At 39.2% G+C, this 22,669-nt stretch overlaps 1 protein-coding gene across 1 annotated transcript in view; it reads right to left on the reverse strand.

The window, feature by feature from the left end:
• Window positions 1–21,933, reverse strand: part of LOC134544837 (uncharacterized) — a 30,742-nt gene extending 8,809 nt beyond the window's left edge. Inside the window, exons 1-2 of the mRNA XM_063388519.1 lie at window positions 21,680–21,933; window positions 17,725–21,163 (exon numbers count right to left, since the gene is read on the reverse strand). Of these exons, the coding sequence (XP_063244589.1) occupies window positions 19,613–21,157 (1,545 nt within the window). The 5' untranslated portion in view covers window positions 21,158–21,163; window positions 21,680–21,933 and the 3' untranslated portion in view covers window positions 17,725–19,612. The remainder of the gene's footprint in view (window positions 1–17,724; window positions 21,164–21,679) is intronic.
• Between the last annotated feature and the right edge of the window lie 736 nt (window positions 21,934–22,669).

A 22,669-nucleotide genomic window follows, 5' to 3' on the forward strand; every position in this document is an offset into this window, starting at 1 on the left:
GTAAGGTTTGAGAAAATAAAAACTCCACAAGTTCTTTTAAAAAAACTTTTATTACATACATACTACACTACTACAAGTACAAAAAAAATACACAGACAAATTACTAAAGCCTTGGTTAAGATTTATTTCCGCATTTAATCTTGTGCTGTTCAAGACACTGTATAGCTGTGAGTCCTGATTTTCGAGGTCGATTAGCAAAATACTTAAAGCACATCTTACACATATAAATCTTATGTTGATGTTTTGTAACCTGGGGTCTCACAAGTCGGGAGAAGTTTTTGATGTAGCAGTAATATATGCAGGCTCCTACTAACATTGTGTGTGCCATTTCTGCATTAGCTGCGAGTTTGTACAGGCAGAGACACGTTCAAACTTGTCACATGGCTGCATGTCGTATATTGCACTAAGCTTGCGCAGGGAAGGACAGCCGTAGTCGGTCTGTATATCTACGATTTCAGCTGCTCCGTCGTCACACAACTTGCTCAGCCATTTCTTCTGTTCGGGTCCGGCTACGTAGATTATTTCGTTTTGAACTAGTAAATCTCCAATAGTGTTTTTCACTTGGTGGTACGGAATTTTTCCTTCGTCCCACTCTAGTCCGTGATAATATTTACATAGCCATTCGTTCGACCGTTTGCTTTTTTCGTCTAGTAGTTTCCAAGGATACGGAGGTCGGAAGCTGCGGGTTCGAGTCTTGTCTCCAGAGGTGACGCTAATTTCCTTGAGCACGAATCCATTTTGACTCTGGAAACCTTGCAGGTTGCAGTACATCTTGTCGCTAGCAATGCTCGGTCGTAACTAAATTATTATCGAAAACGAAACAGTATTTATGTCAGGATTTTCACAAGTTTGTCTCGACAATTGTACGATGCAAGCCGATCGTGAAGTATCAGACAAAAAGCATAGGTGTTTGGTGGAATATTTCCGCTAGTCGTTATCTCAATCCTACAGTCGATGATGTTTGAATTTATTCGATCATCCTGTTTGGAAACGTCAAACACCATTAACGGTGCCTTGTTCTTGAAACTGTCGGGACTCAGTATCGGTGACTGTCTCCGTCCATAGTAAGCTTGCTGAAACTTGGCATACATTTGATATGCTAGAAGGAATCTTCCACTTTCAAAGTCCATGTTCATGTCAACGTACGGATAACTTTCGCTGTTTAAAAATATTTTTACATTACGTATTTGACAGTTATCGAATACGGAGCGACTTACTCCTGCATTGAGCTGTCTTCCGGTCTGAAGCCCGACGATGATGTATCTTGGTTTTTCCGTAGCGAAGCTGGACTTTACTATCCAATTGATACGCTGACTATGAGGCAAGCCAGGATAAGTTTCCAGGCTCCAGGATCGGAATGGCACATCGAAATTCTTGCCATTTTCTATGTTCTTCAACATCTTGACTCGTTCAACGGTGCTCACTTGGATGTGGGGCAGCATCCACTCGATAGACTGTAGTGTTAGCGAGACATCTTGAGGGTTTTCTGCAGCGGCGACAATTGCATTAATGTGCGTGTTGGCTAGAAGCAGTACGAGCTCTTGTTTCGAATTAATGATTATATGCTTGTAGTCCTCAGCGAATCCAAGAAGCATGGACAGAGGAACACAAACTTCGAACTTCCCTTCGGCATAAACCGGAAGCTTATATTCATCCTCGAGAGCCCAACCGGCCATCTTTGCAGCAGACAGTTCATTTGGCGTGAGCGAAAGGTAATTTTTCATAGCAGATGTTATGCCTACATCTCTCGTCTGGTCTACCTCGACGCCATTGAGTACATAAGTAATGCGCTCGATTAGGTGTAGAATACCATTGCAGGATATTGACGTCGTTGTCGGATGCGTACCATCCGCTTTTGTAAGCGTGCCTCTTATACGTAGAAATGACTGCGAAGGTAAAGTACAAATATCTTGGTGCTGTACTGCAATGCGTACTTCCGATGGTAGTGCGTACGGTCCGAGCAGGAAAGGCTGGTACTCGTGCAATTCCATTTTCGTAATGCTGTCATCAAAAATGACCGGATCTTCCACGTTGAGGATTTCGTCTTCCATATTTATTCGGCACTTGTCCAATACTGAGAAGATACTTTATGTTGTCAGGTGTTAATGCACCGATGTCTGGTAGAGAACTGTTCTTGTTCACGGCAATACGATTTCTTTTATAATTGTTCGGTGTTACGAACTTTATGCCCATCGCTTCAAGTGCAGACGTAATGTAATTTCTTCGTCTTGAAAATTCACCAATCGTCCTCGCTGGTCAACGATTCGGACGACGACTTCGTGTGCGCACTTCACGACGACTGGAACGTAAATGATACTTTGCGGTACTTCGACCAGTTTATATCCTGGCGGGACCATCGGCGAAAACTCGTGCAGCATGTTGCTTAGTCTTCCGTTGAGATACGTTCCACTTGCCAAATTACAGTTTATTCTTATGACATTCACAGGCAAAATGTTTACTGCGCGCGTAGATTCGTACGTTCTTCCCGTATCATAAACCTTTGATTCGAATCCGAGCATGGTACCTATGGTGCCAGGTTTCGTAAAGTCGACATTTTCACTGCATGTTAGAATGCTTTTTTGAGTGTTTGGATTTCCACGCAGTTGAAAGTCTACATCCTGTGGTAACATATCCCTGATGTAATTTGCAATGTCGTCAATTTCGTAAGAGCCAACAGGTAACCGTATTTCATGAGCGGTCCCATCACTTTTCAGGAAGCAAATCTTGCAATTTTCTTCGTCAATGTTCGGTATGGCATTATACGTTTGAAAATCTACGAGTCCGATACACCATTCTCCGTCTAAATCCAGAGGCGGGAAATGAACCGCCCGCAGCTCAGATGCGTGACCTGTCAGGGTAAGTGTTATCGACATGACTAATAAATTAACATCACTGTACAACCTTTAAGTAGCAATTTTTATTTGTCAGCTAATTTTTGTTTGTTAAAAAGCGAAGACACAAGTGTCCGCAGTTTGTTTGATTAGGCTTCTGTTCCGTTTCGTAATTGTAAAACAACGTAGTGGACCGGCCCAGGTACCGCCTAAGTTCGGGCGGAGGGCGTAAATTTCCAAAACTGTCGTAGTAAGTAGCTTTTTTTCCAGACTTTATGTACGCCACCCAGTGCGTGCCGCGACCCGCCGACGTGTCTAAATTAATTATGGCGCACTCACGTGTCTTTGGCTTGCTGGGCAAAGTGTCTCGCATAAACACGCCGCGGAAATTTGGTATTTTCAGTTTGCGTGCGTACTTTATTAAATCTACGTTGGTGAGCGGTCGTTTCGGTAGGGAACTTAGGATTTTCTCTTTACACGTTTCTTTCTCATGCCTCGTCCTGTCTTGTGAGGATGCAAGTACAGTCCTGCGCCGTTTTTTTTACCGATGGCAATGGCTTCCATGCTGGCATTGTGTCGCTGTGCTTCTTTTAACTGCTTGCGCTCATTCTTCGAAGTGTTGACTGCCCGCACTATACCGCTCGTTGCACCGATAAGGCCTCCGAGAGCACCCAATGCAGGCAAAAGCAAAGGAAGAAATCCTCCTATAATCTTCTTGTCGAGAGTCTGTAGTTTTTGCTTGGCTTTTTGCACGCCTGCACCGATCTTGCGCTTCTTGGTCTTGCGTGAGTTAGTCTTTGACTTGATGTAGCTGGTTCGACGAGCACCCAGTCCTAATTTCGTCTTTGCCTTCATGATCTTAGATACGCCCCACGCTGCGATTTTCTCTCCTAGTCCCGCGTTCGACGATTTACTTATATCTTCGGCTTCCTGTGCCAATATCTCGTCGGCCCGGTGCCTGGATTCCAGATCCTTGCTTAATGAATATGCGATATCGTGCTGCTTGCACTTTTCGTCGAGAGAATTAATGCCCACGTCACCACGAGCTAACCTTTTCGCTAGTTTCGTGCCGGGGCCGCAAAATCTGTAGCCGGGAATGTGTAGCTCGAATGGTAGATTGTTTATCAGAGAGTTCACGAGTCCTGCGCCGATGTGTTTTTTGTTCTTACCTCTTCGAGTCATTACGCACAACTGACCAGAAAGTATAAATACGCTTCTTTTATACATTTACCTTAGTACAATACAGGTCGTCAAGCAAGACGTGTGTTTGCCCGTGCGCATTACGCAAGACGATGTATTTAGTGCGCGTGAATCACGACATGGCTTACTGTTGCCTTCTGCCGTACGTTGCATAATGGCGGGTCCGTCCAACTGCGGTAAAACGTGTGTTTTACTGAGTTTACTGGAGGAGCCAAACGGTCTTCGGTTCGAGAACGTTTACTTGTATTCCAAGTCGTTGCAACAGCCAAAGTACCAGCGCCTAGCAACTGTTCTACGATCTGTGGATGGTCTGGAGTATTTTCCGTTTAGCGATAATACCGATGTTGTACCTCCAAGCGAAGCAAAAGCCAATTCCGTGTTTGTTTTCGACGATGTGATGTGCGAGAAACAAGGCATAATACAAGAGTACTTTTCCATGGGCAGACACGCCAAGGTAGACTGCGTTTACCTGTGTCAGACGTACAGTCGTATTCCAAAACATCTCCTACGAGACAACGCAAATGTCATAGTTTTGTTTCGCATGGACGAACTTAATTTACGCCACGCTTATGATGATCACGTAAACACCGACATGACATTCCAGGAATTCAAAGACATGTGCTCCTTGTGTTGGAAAGAAGAACACGGATTCCTAGTTATAGTCAAAGACTGGCCTCTATATAAGGGCAGGTACAGACGAGGTTTCGATCAGTTTATCACCAAACATGAGTCATAGCATTTCGAAATTCGGTCGTAGCAGTCGAGACTTACGTACTGCTCTCAAGTCTCATGACGACGTTATCCGCAAATACATTTCGCTACTGGCTCAAAAAATAGACGGGGTGAAAAAGGAATTACTTGAGTACCTCGTAGCCATAGACCAGCGCGTGGAAGCTTCGGATTCTCGCATTCGCGACATGATCGAAGTTTCGAATGCACAAAGACGGGACGATCTGAGGACTTTTCAAAGTAGTCTGAAAGCATCACTATCTCAATCGACAACAAATTCAGATTTGGCCAAACACAAGAAAGAAGTTTCTGCGAACGAATAGAAAAGTATAAAAGGAGGTCTTGCAATAAGTTTTCAGCCAGTACAATGTCGGACCTGGCCAGTGACCTTCATCGAGCTATACAGTCTGTTCGCGAAAAATATTTACTTGCTAGACGAACCAGACTTGCACGTGAGATGGAAAATGAGGAGATATTTAAACCAATCACTAGTCGCCTCGACGAACTTAAAAACAAGGAAGAACCAGCCTTCATTGTGAAGACAGAAGTTGAAGATGAAATGTCGACTGTAAAGAAGAGAAAGTATGAACCAGATCGAGAAGAAGAGGACTTAACAAGTACAGAGTCCATGCACAAGAAAAAAATACCGAAAAAGGGACATCAAGTTAATGCAATGGTCCGACCATACCTGATATCGTTTACGAGCCGGAATAATGACACGACCTACGGAGTGTACAGAAAACATAATAAATGGTTCCTCGGTGCTAAAGAAATAGACTTTCTACCAGGAAATATCGTGCGCGTAGCAGAGTTCAAAACGCGCGGAACTCCGGGTCTGTACGAATTGCTGTTTCGCAGGGAGCCTAAAGGATATTCTCACAACGACTTACAAGAGTACAAAAAACTGCTAGAGCTAACCAATGCACATTTTCGCGATAACGATCCAGATAGTGGTGTATATAAAGACGTAGATCATGAAAAAATCGACATTCTCGCTAATCTCTTCAGTGAACTAACAATACATGGCCAAGGTTTAAAAAAGCTAGAAAGTGGTCAGACATTTGACTATGTATATTGGGACGACCCTAATGAATTAGTTGATCGCCTTAGAATTCTACATGCATCGCTTAGTGTAGGAAACTATTCGCACATCAACGAAATAGTCTCCATACTTGAAGAACTGAAGGAAGCCGGCTACATACAATGAGTCGAACCGGAATCGCTCGCGAACTTCATGCTCCTGCTAGACGGAAATACCTTCGTCGCAAAGTCATAGTTCGTGGAATTGATGATTTATTCCAGGCGGACCTTGTTGAGATGATACCATATTCCCGATTGAATAAAGGTTTCAAGTACATGTTGACAGTCATCGATGTTTATAGCAAGTTCGCTTGGGCTAGACCTGTCAAATCAAAGACTGCAACTGACGTAGCCAAGGCCATGAACATTATTTTGCATGATGGACGTGTACCGTCGCACCTGCAAACGGACCTCGGGAAAGAATTCTACAATGCGACCTTCAAGGCTTTGATGAAGAAGTATGGCATCAAACACTACTCTACATTTAGTAACGTCAAAGCCTCCGTTGTCGAAAGGTTTAACAGAACTTTGCGTTCCAAGATGTGGCGGCAGTTCACGGCTAACGGAAATTACAAGTGGCTTGACATCTTGCCGAAACTAATAAGCGAGTATAATTCCACTGTGCATTCTACCACGAAAATGAAGCCAAAGGACGTAAAGGATAATCGCCTGCTTCAAACAGTTTTTCCCAACACGAAGAAGAAAGATCCACGAAAGCGTAAAGCTAACGTCGGTGACATTGTGCGAATCTCCAAGCAGAAAGGTATCTTCGAGAAAGGTTTCACTGCAAACTGGAGTCCCGAACTTTTCCGTGTGACACATGTTCGTGAATCAGAGCCTAGGACCTACTACCTCGAAGATTTGGACCACAAACCTATCCATGGCGGCTTCTATGCCGAAGAGATTCAGCCTACGTTGTATCCCGATACGTACTTGGTGGAGAAGATTATAAAACGAAGAAATGGACTGTCCTACGTCAAGTGGTGGGGCTTTCCACCTCGCTTCAATTCGTGGGTGGCAGATGCAGACGTCGAGAAATCCGCAAGGCTTTAGTAATTTGTCTGTGTATTTTTTTTGTACTTGTAGTAGTGTAGTATGTATGTAATAAAAGTTTTTTTAAAAGAACTTGTGGAGTTTTTATTTTCTCAAACCTTACACTTTAGTGATACTTTTTTAAAATTAAAGTTGTTTTTTGGTATCGGTCAGGGATCGAACCAAGGACCTTATTCGATCTATTCAATCAGTATATTTATTGTCAATTTATTTAATGAATTTTGAACATGGTTTATGGCAATTATTTTTTTTACATAAAATTAAACATTATTGCATCGATCGGGTATCGAACCAAAGACGGGAATCCGTCGAATCAATATGTCAGTTAATGAGTGATTTATTTAATGAATTTTGGAACTTTTCCCGAATTCCTAGCTAAATAATTACGGATTTCCAAGATGGCGGCCAAATTTCAAGATGGCGGGAACCTCAGTAATAATAAATGATTACTGCACTCTAGCGGATAAGAACTAAACTAACATGGCGTCAGCGCACTCTCGCCGACGAAAACAAGATGGTGGTCTCCAGCAACGAAGACAAGATGGCGGACATGACGTCATACTAGGTGACGATATATATGCTTTAAGAAAAGTGGTGGGAGTTAGTCTGCCAAAAGTCACCACGGAGGAAGGATCGGTCGCCATTTTTATTTTTTTTTGCGTTCGTCGGGTTCGAACTGAGGACTCCGAGCTCCGTGTCGTTAATGTATGATTTTTAAATATTTTTTATTAATTGAATTTTTTTTATAAATTTTAAAAAAAATTTCATTAAAATCGGATAATAAATAAAAAAGTTAAAGATGGCGGCCGTAACGGAAAATGCAACGGTGACGTCATCATCCAATATGGCGGAAAACACAATGCCGGAATTTTCGAGAACACAATGACGTCATCCAAAATGGCGGATCCAAGATGGCGGATCCAAAATGGCCGCCGGGGTCAAGGTCAAACTTGTCCCGTTACGCTATGTCCCGTTACACTCATCCAAGATGGCCGCCGTGACGTCACAATCCAATATGGCGGACAGACAATCACAATCCACACCCAGAACCCGTGCGCTCGGCGCCCCTATTATATACTACTATAGCTGCATATAAAAATCAAAATTGCCCCGCATGCATCCGCAATTTTACGGCTAACATTGTCACTAGAACAAATGTGTAATGTATCATTAATACATTTTCAAACTATAGGCTTATTTTTACGCATAAAATGAAACGTTAAATTCGTTTGAAATGGTTTTAGAGCAAATATATTTAACAACTCTTACAAATGTTAAAAATTAATTTCCAGTATTCTGTTTTCAATAATATTTTAAAAGTTTTACAGTATGTCAAATATAAATGTCTCATATCCGTGTATATATAATATATATATAACACATGTACATACTTTTTATTTTTAGCAGTAGGCCTACGTGCCAGAATCATTTTCTTTTTTTGCGGATTTCTTTCGCTTTGATAATTGTGGCCGTTTCTTGAGACATTTTGTGCTGCCGATAATCGCACACTGCGTACCAAGACTTGATAAATTTCATTGAATAAGTCATACGTAGTCGAGCGTCACACTAATACTAAAAAAGAGAGAATGAGTGACCTCGGTGAGACGCTGGCGCCAAACACCTTTCCCCATCCCTTCCCCTCATGCAAGGTAGCCGAGGGCGCAACTAACCACGGGCCTCAACGCCATAAAAAAAATTTATTACAAAAAGTTCTAATTGACAGAATGTGAGTGTCGCTATATTTTTTTATCTACTCAGGTCTACCAATAATATCAAAGTTTGAAGCAAACCTTCATAATGTAATAGTTTGTGCGTCTTCAGAAACATTTGCATTTTCAGGAGAAGCCTAAACCTAAAGATAGCAAAAGCTATTCTATGTTATTTTTTAAACTCGTTATTAAAATAAAAATTGATCAAGTATGTGTAGATATTCAGATAGGAATTTGAGATCTGTGTCACAATAAATGTGAAGTTAAAAATTTTAATAAACATTTGGTTTAGACAGGATTGTTTCGATGAAGCGCCGGTGTGCATAACAGTGTGACATAAAATCCTCCTAAATTATATACGAAAAAACGACCACAGAAAAAGCTATTTAAAATAATGAACAAATTTAATTTGTGAAGACGAACTGCGCGAGAACAATTTATACTGTTTTTAATACATGACCATCATGCTATCAGTTTTTGTTTTTATTTTCTGTCCTGTAAAGAGTTAAACACTAACCAGTGAAGTTGTAAATGCAGAACTGTCAGAAATGTCAGTACCTCGCGCGCAAGGCGTGACAGATGACTAGCCCGTGTTCGTCTCCCTGGCTCACAGTCGCGAGGGGTGGGTGACCTTCCAGGAAGGAGCTGGCAACACGGCAGCCTGTCTCCGCCACCTAGCGCGTCATCCTCTTCCCCCCTGGCACCCCTCGCCCACAACCACGTGCTGGGCCTCGCGGCCTCAATGTTTCCATTACAAATAATCATCCTGTGACTATGTTTTTAAAGATAGAGTATCAGTCCCGCTGACTTTTTTAAAGAATTCAACTCAGTCAAGGTTCCAGTACAGCCGTTTAAGCGATTAAATGAATAGCCTGAAAAATATGATACTTTGAATATTATATCACATAATATCACCATCTTGAAATAAAAAATTAAAACTTTTAAAGATATAGCGCTGTTAAGGTCTTCAAAATCTACAACATAGCTTTTGTTTGACGCCGTTTTCACAAAAATTGTAGAAATCGCGCGGGAATTTGTTTTGCATGTAAATGCCTATACCGCGGCCGGAGTGAATTTGGTTGAAGCCCGGCCTTAAGTGGATGCCCGCCATTGTTAATATTTAGGGTGTCAATCTTTTTCCTTAGTGAGAATTGTATGAAATAAGATTTTTCCAACTGACCTTGGGACAAGACAGATGGTGTCCTATGGAAGTCCATCAAATTATTTTTTGTTTTAACCTCAACCTGCCCATGGTTTATTTTCAGTGTAGGCTCTAACCTAACTGCATAATCTTAACGGGCCGACCAACTACCTCACGGGATGAAATTTTACGGGCCCGGACGACTCTAAGGAATTCGTTAGTTCTCGTGCATATATCTGTTGAGAAACCACTTTACATTTTGTACTTATCATAGCTATTGGTTTGAGATGCTGCTCGCACAATGCATTGAACAGAACTTTTAATACTGTGATATTAACTCCAGCCCCCCTAATTCCTTTTCACTAACTTTTATGTGATCTGCCAGCAGAATCAGTATTAATATTTTCTTTCCCCTAGATAAACATTGGCAACTGCAAACAACTTGTATTGTGATGGGGAATTGATGTGTTGCACCATTAAATGTGCCACGAGAACAGCTGTAATTATATGCTTGGGTGTTTTTTGTTATTATTTATTCATTTCAAACCATCAGATTCACTTTGCTCTTAAACTGAAAATTCTGAATTGCACTGCAAGTCAGTGAAACTTGGTGTGCAATATTGGGAATTTGAACCATGACCCAGTTAGGCTAGTTATGGCTAGATTGTGGCTTTGTGGAGAACACCAGCATGCCACTGTACCAGCAGCATCAACAGGTTTACCCCAGGATTCGAACCATGGACCTGAGATGAGTGCAAATAATTTTTAATTGTGTATAAACGGAGACTACATAGGTACCATAAAGGGTGGTTACTTTGTGACACTTTTTGAATTTTTACCAAAATATTTCCGAATACATACTTAGCTGTGCAATATTATATACATATTCTATTCAAGATGACGAAGAGAAATACACGATAAGACAAACACTTTATTTGTAAAGTACATCTGAAATTGTCACAAACTCACCCCACATGTGGGGGTGACTTTGTGACAACAGTAACTGTTATAAGAATAACACAGAAAAGTGCAAAAACATAAAGTAACCTTTTATAACTGTGATCTCAAACTTAAACTAGATATTTCCCACATGTAGTATGTTGAAAATTAAAACATTTTAAAACACAAACTGGGTTTTACTTTACCACACATGTTTATTGTAACAGGCTGTTAATTCACCATACATCTTCACTGTAAATGTTTGCTTCAGGCACTCTGAAGACACCCGGGACCCCATTTGCTTTGGAGTGTTAATTAGCTGGACAATTTCATCTAGAGAATACTCGATCACATCCAGTACTGTGGGCCATTTCCAATTTTTTTTTTACTTTCCACCATTGCCTTAACCATGTACCCATTGGCAGTTTTGCTGGTGATAATCCCTGGATACAGACGATCCTCATATGTAACCAGCATATATTTTACGGTTGTATGTCTACCCCATCATGTTGTTTGTTGGATGTACTGGTAATGGTTCTTTCATCACTTGGTTCATCAGAATCATCCTGAATGAACTGGTGTCCATGCCTTCATCGCTATTGTGCACAGAAAATTCTCTACTGCTTTCGTCGCCATCAATAGAGTCCTTTTCTCGAATGTGTACTGATAATGCTGTCGGACGTGCTGTTGACTTTCAACATTTTCAGATGCTGTGGATGTGCTGGCAGGTACATCACCTACACCAATATCACTTGAGCCAATACTTTTACCAGGAGGGACATTCAACTTCTTGCGCCTTTGTACTGTTCTTTTTTGTGTTGCTGCATTTCGTGTCTCTTCAAGCTTTTGAAGCAAACTATCTCCAATGACACCTGTCACATGATCCAATTCGTTCAAAATGTAAGATGGCATTCTCCTAAGGACTTGAGTCCTATCCAAAAGATATATCCCTGACGTTTTGAAGCCTGCTTTCAAATTTGACCTACTGTTTCCAATGGCATCAATTAGGCTCTTAAGCAGTCTTGGGAACTGATCCTTATGTATGGCCGCACATTTACTACCATGTGCATGCACTCTATTTCCAATCTGCAAGAACCTTTCGCCATTGGCTTTTCATAGGACGAAAATATGCCATATCTAATGGCTGTAGCAAGTGTGTCGAGTTAGGTGGTAGAGCCACAAACTTTATGTTGTTTTCTTCGCGTAGACGTAAAACCTAAAGGTTTATGTGTGAGCTTAACACTTTAACAACCAAGAACACATGTTCAAATTTTTGTCTGGACCAGCGAAGAAATTTCAGCATAATCTGTTTGTTACTAGTAAAATGCAATTTTTTCTGTTATTTTATATCATTTTTGTGTAATTGAATAGTAAAAATTTCTCAAAATTGGCATTGGTTGTATACGCCCGCCGTGGGCCCTTGAGACTTCATATAATTAAATTTTCTTACAGGACCAGAGCGGGCTTGTACGACCAATCCTAATTTTGCTTCATTTTTTGTGACATTTGGCCTCTTAGGCTCTGCTGAACGAAATCGGAGGACACTGATATCTCACGGCAATGTTCAACCTCTCATCTCCCTCTTATTTTTATCTTATTCTAAAGTTATGTAATGGTATACTGTTTCCGAAAGAAACTTATCTGGTTCTGTCGACTACAGCGACACTGACTGTTACATAATATTCATGGTGTCAGGTTGTTAGCTGGTCCAGGCTTCAAACTACCTATGTGATGTCTCATCTGCAGATAGACAGCGAAGTGATACACCAGCTTACAAAAAAGCCGACTTACAGAGTCGTTCTCATAGTCTTGAAAATTGAACCGGAAATTGTAAACGTGCCCACTTTATCAGTTTTTCCATTCAGTATGTAAATGAATGTGTTACGGTGCCACTTGTGGCGGCACCTCTTGATACGGGGGCCGTAGTCTCTGATATTTACTGATTGAATTGTAAAGCGTGCTCTGGTTTTATGGGCACCACCGTGCCACGTGCACGGACCGATGTGAGACTTTTTCCCAGGGTCGTGATGTCGCCCATGTGAGGCGTGATTTTAATTTCCCCCTGAATACACCTAGCACGTATCCCTGCCCGCTCTCAGCGTCGAGCACGCTATTACCTACACAGTGGGCTCTCAGGCGTCCCACACGCCGTCACACTCCACGTGGTCGAATAGATATAAATAAGAAAATAATACATTAGATTTACACACCTGATTTATTCGGCGAATGCAACTTACACACGTACACGATTGAAACTGTTTAAAACGCCCGCGGCACGAATCGGTTTAGGTATGAAGACCTCCACGTGGTCACATCTCACATTCCGTAATACAAGAGAGAAAAGACCCGTTACTGGTCGTAAGACAATTATTTATGCAGTCCCCCGACGGAGAGGAGCTCCGAGGACAAAAAGAAAATGATTTATACGGAATTAAATTGAAACATAATTACTTAGCGGTGAAACAAGTGGTGAGGTCCCCGGAGTGCAATTGCGTCTACTCTCGGTCGTTGATGGCGGCGGACTGGGCTGAGATAATGGCTCGCTCGGCTAACATGGCATCCTTCCACCGAAACAATTGCCGTTAAAAGATATTTGCGAATTTTTGCCACGGGAAACTAAATTAACATGACAAGAATGAATTAAAAATTATGTGACAATTTTTGAATAAAGAGAAAAGATTGTACAAATTATAATTATTAAGATGTAAATTTAATTATTGTCTGGCTTCGGGTTTCCTCGGGAATGTCCGGAAACGCTATTCTATTTTGTTACCTTTGTAGCATTGCAAAATGGGTCATAAGAATATTAAGAATAAATTTGAGGTGAAGGATATTTTTTTTTGTTGATATAGAAAACAGTTCAGATATGTTAAGAATTGTTATTAATTACTTTGGTTAAATTTCATGGAAAGCCTTAAAATACTTATTTCCTTGAGATACTTAATTATTAATTTGAGGGTTAACTCTAGTTCATAATAATTAATGTTAACATTTGATAATTAATGTCAGTAATTAAAGCAGTATAGATTATAATTTTACAGGACATCATTTTTAAACAAAAGTTTTTATATGAATTTCAACTTTGTTTACTAAATTTTTAACATTGTATTTGAATTTTTTGGGTAATTTTATATTCTATTGGATATTGCTAGTGTAATATTTTGAGAATAGTCTGGAAGGTACAGAAGGAAGAGCGAACAGGCGCGACACTCTGGCGCCAGAAAGCTATTTTTCACTTTGTAAATGCGTGTTTGGGATTTACGCGTCACGTTGTACGCACAGCTGTAGCGACCGTCTGGAAGGGTCTCTGGAGGCTACCACTAGCCAGCCAATCAGGGCAAGCCCTGGCGTCAAGTGATGTGCCCGCACGAATTTCCTTATATGGTCATGTTTTGGAATTATGTACCGTAACCTGGGGTGAATGGGGACATTAGGGTGAATAGGGACAAAAACTGGGAAAAACTATATTTATAATATATTTTGCTTAAACTAATGAGTATTAAATTTATATATAGTAGACTACGTTAAAAAATTGTTTGTTTATCTAAAATAGCAAGTGCAATTGTATTTTGTAGCTTTTATTTCATGTTGGCAGCCCTAGTTAACAGCTGTTGAATTGGGAGGCCATATTGTGCCATCACAAATGTTGTTTGCTACAAGCTTATTTCAGCTTCTATGTTTTCTTGAAGTAAATGTCAGCTTTTAGTGTTGTCTGGTAAGTTTTTACACAAAAAATATTAAAGATCCTCCTATTTTTAAAAAAAATATCAGTTGATTTTTATCAAGCTTGTAATTTCTTCATAAAAATGGGGTGAATGGGGACATAAAATCAACTTGTACAAATCACTTACAAAAATTTTGTTGTTACAGTTTTTGTTATTAGTCATATTATTAAATTAAATTTATTATAACTAACATTATTCAGTTCTAAATTTTTTTTTGTAAGTTGTAATTTAGGACTTTACTTTCTTTTTCAGTGATTAAAATGCCTAGAAAATACAAAAGGGATCCTCGTTCAAAAGAGCATCGTCCTATAGACAGGAAAAAGGTGAATCTGGCAGTGCAAGCAGTTAAAAATGGCATGACTCTTAGGAAGGCTGAAGAAAAATTTGGAGTTTCAAAGTCTGCCCTGCATCGTTATTTGAAGCAGTTTAGAGACAATGAAGGTAAACATATTGATTTCAAGAGTAAAGGTGGTCAAACTTTGCTCCCTTCAGATTTTGAGAAGGATATTGTTGAGTGCCTCCAAACTTGTGCTGGATGGGGATATCCTCTAAGTGCGTTCGACTTACGCTGTTTTGTCAAATACCACTTAGACAGAGAGGGCAAGACCATAGCAAAATTCAAAAACAACATGCCTGGCTATGAGTGGGCACTTCGCTTTTTAACTCGACACAAAACTGACCTCTCTCAAAGATTATGTCAAAACATTAAAAGGAGCAGAGCTGAAGTCTCACCTCCTGTCATCAATAAGTTCTTTGATGAACTAGAAGCGACTGCAGATGGCATACCATCACATTTAATAATTAATTATGATGAGACAGCACTCTCCGACGACCCAGGCCGGCGGAAACTCATTTTCAAAAGAGGCTGCAAGTACCCCGAATGAGTAATGAATCAGAGTAAAGCAAGTGTATCTGTCATGTTTGCTGCAACTGCTTCTGGGAAGATGTTGTCTCCATATGTGATTTACAAGTCCACATATTTGTACGATTTGTGGAGTGAAGGTGGACCTCCTGGAACCTTTTACAATCGTAGTAAGTCCGGTTGGATGGATGGCAACTGCTTTCTCGACTGGTTCAAACGAGTTATCATCCCATACTGTCGTCAATTCGAAGGAAAGAAACTTCTTATAGGTGACAACTTAAGCTCACACTTATCTCCTACAGTAGTCAGATTATGCGAGGAAAATGAAATCTTGTTTGTTTTCCTTCCTCCAAACTCGACACATCTGACACAGCCTTTGGATGTCAGTCTATTCAGGCCTCTCAAGATGAGCTGGAGAAAAGTTCTAGAAGAAACGAAGGCAAAGGCTCAAGGAAAACACAAGCCATTTGATAAGAAATATTTCCCTTCCCTCCTGAAAAAGACCATGAATTTGATGGAGAGGGAACTTGAACATAACATCCAGGCTGGATTTGCTAAGGCAGGCATTTTTCCTCTCAACAGGAAAAGAGTGCTCGACAAGCTACCTTCTGGACATAATGAGGATGAACAAAAAGAACAGACTGTAGACAGCAGCCTAACAGAATTCCTAAAAACTATGAGGTATGGAACTTCTGATGAAGAAGTAACAAGGGGCAGAAAAAAGAGACTAAATGTCCCTGCAGGGCGTAGTGTGACAGTTGCAGATTTAGAGGGATCTGATACAAGTGATTCTGAATCAGAACATGTGATGTCAGAACATGATGAATTGGTTTTAAATAGACACGCATCCAGTGAATGTGAGATACCTAACGGCAAGGAAGGAGAAAAATATCCAACAGAAGGGGACTGGGTAAAAGTCAGATTTGCATACGATCGGGGCATCAAGATTTTCATAGGAAGGATAGTGAAGAAATTTGAGACGGATGAGCACCGGTACATTGGAACATTTCTGCGGCAATCAACCAAGTGCTCAAACATATTTGTTTTTCCCAATGTGCCAGATGAAAGTGACTTCTCAAAGAATGACATTTTAGCTGTCCTGAATGAACCAACTGTGCGCAGGGGACGTTACTCATTCACTCCAAATCCACTTTCGACTTGAACTCAGTGTAAATTTGAGAGCAGTTTCATGATTCTTATAATTATTGACATGTGTTCCAAATATTATTATTTTTTTGTAAACAGATCAATATTGTCAACATTTCGTTAGGAGCCTCCATTCATTAAATAAAATAGAAAATGGCATGTAAAATTAAATAATTACTATTTCCTTATTTGGTACAAATGTAAATGTCTGCTTGATGCTTTGTAAATTATGTCCCTATACACTCCAGTGATTAAAAAATAGGGACTACCATTAATGATACACCATTGTCCCTATTAACCCCGACATTGGGGTGAATAGGGACACCAATAAAAAAATTAATATATGTTAAATGACCGCAGGTAGCAAACATTTATAACAGGCTATGAATAGCTTAAGGGTAGTGCAAGAAGGAAAAAATACTGCCTGTTCACAAAAAAAATTACATTTAAAAGTTACTTGTAAAAACAATTAAAAACTGTCCCTATTCACCCCAGTTTACGGTACGCTGATTGGTCAGTTGGCCCACGGGGTTGCCTCCCTTGTTTTCACCTTTACAAGGGAAGGTAATCTCGTCGACCAACTCACTTGTTGCTCGATCGTCGCCGAACTCGGTCGCGTCGTCGGCAAGTCACGAAACAAATGAAAAATTATTAAGGGACAATTTAACGCCTAGGGGCTGAGGCCACGCCGTAGTTTTTTAACCTAATTGCATTTTTTTTTCGGACTATGTATTAGAAATTTAGGCCCTAGGCGTCGGCATCGGCCCGACTCGTGTGATTTCGGTCCGCGATCAACGGTACCTTGAGTTAGGTAATTAACCAAGGGACATTACTAAGTTTTTTTTTCTTCTTTGGCGAGTGACAAGACTCCTCGACCATCAACGGCAATATGTATGGTGCTGTGGTATGTATTTGGACCTCATCCTATCAAAATTCAAAGATATCGTTAAAATTCGTATAAGAAAAGACAAAAACTGTACAAGTAACGAAGTTTTTCTAATTAAATTCATTTGTAAAATTGTGTATTGAAGCCATGTAACGATGAGAAAAAACATTTTTTTAAAGAAATAAACAAAGATAATTTAATAAACTCTTTTATTTCCAAATAAAGCAGAACCTCAGGAACATTGTTTGTTTTGTTACGTTTCTATGTGTGGTTAGCCGGGCAAAAACATACAACGTAACAACATGGCTGCCCAGCCGCGGGGCACGAATTTAGACACTGCCTGATGATAAAATAAACATTCGGAAAAACAGTAAAAACTTATCAAGTAAAAGCCAATCATGGCTAAATTAACTATGGTAATACCTTTTGGAACATCGGCAAAATTATAACTTGTGAACGAGTGATTCGAGAGTGGATCGTGTGATCTTCGCGTCGTACTTGTAAACATCAACAAACGAAAACAAGCATGAGAAGCATGGGGAGGAAACTGGAATAGGAAATCGTTGCACAGGCTTTTTTTTTATGATGGACCCTTTTTTTTTGTTAGTTCGTCATTCGCCATGATACAGGTGACCGCGCTAAATGCAATATCACACAATCACACTAAAGACTTCAACAAGTATAGCATAGCTACTTGTAGTTGTAACGAAGTTTCTACATCAATTTTTAAAATTATTCAGTATTATAATAAAAATAATTTGCTTTGAAAATACTCCGCTAAAATGAGTAGGATATTTATTTGACTCGCAAGGGTTGACTTGCTGGCGCCATGTTGTGTTTAAGTGGTAAACAACAACTTGCATCTGGTAAATTAGAAATCATTTTAAAATATTTGGTTAGCAAGAAAACGTGGAAAGATAATAATGTCTGGACGATATGCCTATGAGCGAAAATGTGCAGTAAGATACTGTCGTTCAAAACCAGAAGAGCAAAGATTTGTTTCTAATGAGTTTAGTGAATATTTTTATAAAATAGTGCATAACCAACTCCGTGTTCATCAGATTATTAATAATAATGTGTACAATACAGCCTCCATTTCTGGCACAACCTATACATCGTCTTCTATTTTCATATTTCCTGTAACTAAAATTGAGTTATTGTCAGTACAGTCATTCAGGGTAACTTTGAACCACATTCTGTCTATAAACAGTTGTCTAACTTGTGTTGTTTTGGTATTCGTATGGTAAAAGGTATAAAATGGAAGTAGTACTCCTAAATAATAGTTACATGTTGCTAAGAATGCAATAAGTTATTAATTATATAGCAAAAATTTCAATTTTATCGTGGTGCAAAGTTACACTGACAATCAGGGTAACTTTGAACCAGGGAACATTTTCCCATGAGAAATGCATTATTTTGTGGAAGTTAGAAGTCTGGTTAACTTTGCACCACTGGAAGAAACAAACAACATACACTAAAAATCTAGGCCAACAGTTTCCAACAATTAATATAATGCACTTTTAAAATTAGATGTTGATGTATTATAATGGGCAATGATGAGAAAGAGAAATAATAAAGTTTAAGTATTAAAGTGTAATTTTTTGTACGGAAAAACACTGAAAAGTGATTAAAAAAAACAATCTTCAAACGTTTCTACATAACACAGACCACATTGATAAAATAAATACATAAATAATATTACCTGAATAAATTAACAAAAATGTTTTGATAGAATACTAAATGTAGCATTTAATTTAACATTTGAAATGACTATAACTAAGTGCTCTACTACAGAAGTATAACTAAAAAAACAAACATTTTTTCAGTTAAGTTTTTTGGTTAAAAAAGCACTTTAGCACAAAGCAAGGGATCAGTAACCTGAAAAACTCCACGATTACTTGCAGGTGTTATACACTGTGGGGACAATTTTTTAAAAACATCAGTTTTTTCATACCACAAATCATCATTATTTTTAGGCCATTTCCAATTGATGCCAGACTTCTCCATGCATCGAACCATGCACAAATTGTTCTCTAATTTAATAATCTGCCCTGGATAAAGTACCCCCTCATAATGGACAACAACATAGTCTTCAACACTGTATATGTTAGAAGGTAAACTCGCAACACTTGCAAGTTCTGTGTGAGAAATATTTTCACCTACTGCCTGATGCTCAATTACTATTGTGGCAATAGAAGTTGATGGTTCATTAATCGCATATGCCAGTTGACTGGTGTTCTCCACTTCTGCTACTACATCACTGTGGTCCAACATTACTTCTGTGCTTTCCTGCGCAGAAGTAACAGGAGCATTAGATGGATTTCCGTCTGAAATTTCTAATGAACAAGTCATTTCTACTCTGCAAACGTCCTCCTTGTGTTCTAACTGAAGATGACTTTAATCTGCCTCCTCGAGTTCTTGCTCCACCTCTTCCTTTGCTAGTCATTTTCTGTTTTTCCTCCGTTTCTTTGTTTGCATAGTAGGCTTCAACTTCCTCTACAGAAACACTCTTGCCAGCTCTCACTGGCAAGCAAAACTTTCTAGCTCTGTGAACAGCGCTTAAATCATTTGTTCTTACTGACTCGATGTATTTTCTGAACTCATTTCCAACATCTTCTCGTACTTCGTCAGTAGTTCGGGCATACATTGGAAGTTTCTGTAGAACTTTGTCTCTGTTTACCGGGTTTAGTCCTGAACACTCGAATCCTTTCCTCAAGTTGTTACATCCTGTTTCTTGCCCCTTTTCAAGTGTAGCCTTCAATAGCTGGCAGAAGACTGCTTTTGGTAATGCCACCACTTTTTTCCCACCTTTAGTTTCTCTCCAACTAGATAGAACTTGACGCCAGTATGTTTTCAGACTAGAGAAGTATGCTACGTCAAGTGGCTGCAGTAAGTGAGTGGAATTTGGTGGAAAAAACAATAGCCTGACATCATTTTCTGCTGCAAGTTTGAGTGTGTAAATGGACAGATGTGCAGACATGTTATCACCAATAAGTATAATTTTTCCAGGTTTTGTCTTTGCAATAGGAAGGAAATGGTATTCAAACCAATCATCAAAAACTTTGTTGTCGATCCAACCTGATTTTGATGTGTTCAGACGTGTTCCTTCCGGTGCACCATACACCCAGTCAGACCATTTCTGAGTACCTTTCATTATGACATAAGGTGGAATGAAATTGCCATCAGCACTTCCACAAAATACAACAGTGTAGCAACTCTTCGTAGAATTGCGTATTCTTTCTGGGTGACGACAGCTTCTGCGAAACAGAAGTTTTCTTCTACTGGGGTTATCGTGGAAGCCAGTTTCATCATAATTGTAAATATTACATGCTGAAACTTCACTAACTTCACCTTCAAAATTGTTGAAGAATTCATTTAATGTCTCTTCATTCACTTGTGCCCGTCTTCTGCTGATATTTGTTTCGAGTCTCTGTTTCAGAGCAGCTTTGTGTCGTTCCAAAAATGACTGACTCCAGTCCCAACCCGGCATATTCCCCTTGAATTGTTGCACTTTTCTGTTTTGGGTATCCAGATAGCATTTTACAACACACCGAACATCAAACAGAGATATTGGAATGCCTTCATCACTAAGGTACAGAATGTGTTGAATGAAAAACAGTTCTTCCTCCTTTGAGAATATTGTTGGTCTTCCTACTTTCTTGTTGTGTTGTCCTAATAGTTTATTCCTCAATGTGTTTCTTGGGATGTTGTACAACTTTGATGCTTCTCGTTGACTGATTTTGCCACATTTTATGTCACTGAGGATCCTCTCCAGTTCCTCTGTTGTGTAGCGACTCTTGGTTCCATATCGTCGTACTCCTGGGCTGACTGAACCACCAGGTTTCACTTTTGGCATTTTGGCCTACAACAAACAGAATTAACATTTATTAATGTTTCAAATGATTATATGGTAGGTTTTTCAAAACTATGTAATCATTAAATGATTACATAATAAACTGGTACAGTATTATAAAGATTTAAGTTAGCCCTAAACAAAGTTTTGTCTGCCAAAACAATTCCCAAAGTCTACAGAATGAAATTTTTTCTAAAGCACTATATTCCACCCTTGTATATAATTAAGTGAACATATGTAATTAAGTGAACAGATTAATTTTTATGTAGGCCTAATAGCCTATGTCAGGTAAGTTATTTAACTCAAAACTTGGCAGTTTTTGTGTTTATTATCAGTGCAGTAACACTACTGTCTAACTTTGAGCCGGTTCAAAGTTACCCTAAATGTGTGGTTAAGAGGTTATGTGAATGTCTATTGTTAATTTCAATAACTTAAATTAAAAAAAAAAGTTAAAGATTCTTAGTGCACAATTATTAATCAACAATGTTGAGAATAAACATGCAAACAATAATAAATTACACTTACCTAATCTTTATCATCAACTTGAAAATAGAACTCTAAAAGACACACCAAAACAATACCATAGATAACAAGTGACTGAAAAAATATTTAGACTCCAGTCTAACCAACTTACATTTTTAATAATAGAACAAGAACCAAGCTTCAGTATACAACCACCAAAGAGAAATAATAGTAAATGTATATTTTGTGTTACACAAAGGGAATGAAATTTGAAGGGTGGTGCAAAGTTAACCCCAATGGTTCAAAGTTACCCTGAATGACTGTAGTTCATAAATCAAAAGGTAAACGTTCATCAGGTTTAGATGCTGTACCTGATTTTATTATTAAAGACTGGTATTGATTATATAGTTGACCCATTGTTATATCTTTATAATGAATCTTTTATGCAAGGTTATTTTCCTACCTTATGGAAGTGTTACAAAAGTTATTCCCTTGCATAAAAAAGGTCTTTGTGACGCCTGTCAGAATTACAGTCCAATATCTCTTCTGTCCTCATTCTCAAAAATATTAGAATTATTAATGTTTAATAGATTGTCATTTTTTGAGAAAAATATAATTTTAGTGGGCAGTCAACATGGATTCAGGCGTTGTAAATCGACGATAACTGCACTTTATGAATTTATCAGCATTATCTATGGACCTACACAGAAGGAATCATCCTGTTGGGCTATTTTGTGACCTAAGTAAGGCTTGTGATAGTGTTAACCATAAAATATTAATTAAAAAGTTAAGCACATATGGTGTAAGAGATACAGTGCTTAATTGGTTAACATCTTACTTGTCTCAGCGTTCACTAGTAGTAGTACAACATATAGATCCCTTAACCAACATAAAATATAATGTTCATTCAGATAGGCAAAACATATCTGTTGGTGTTCCTCAGGGTTCTGTACTAGGCATTGGCGGATCCAGAGGGGGGGCCATAGTGGCATGGCCCTCCCCTGAACCCGGAATATACATATAGTTTTCTCCTAATTCCTTACCATAGTTTCT

Source organism: Bacillus rossius, chromosome 1 (assembly GCF_032445375.1).
Source record: "Bacillus rossius redtenbacheri isolate Brsri chromosome 1, Brsri_v3, whole genome shotgun sequence".
Classification (NCBI taxonomy): domain Eukaryota; kingdom Metazoa; phylum Arthropoda; class Insecta; order Phasmatodea; family Bacillidae; genus Bacillus; species Bacillus rossius.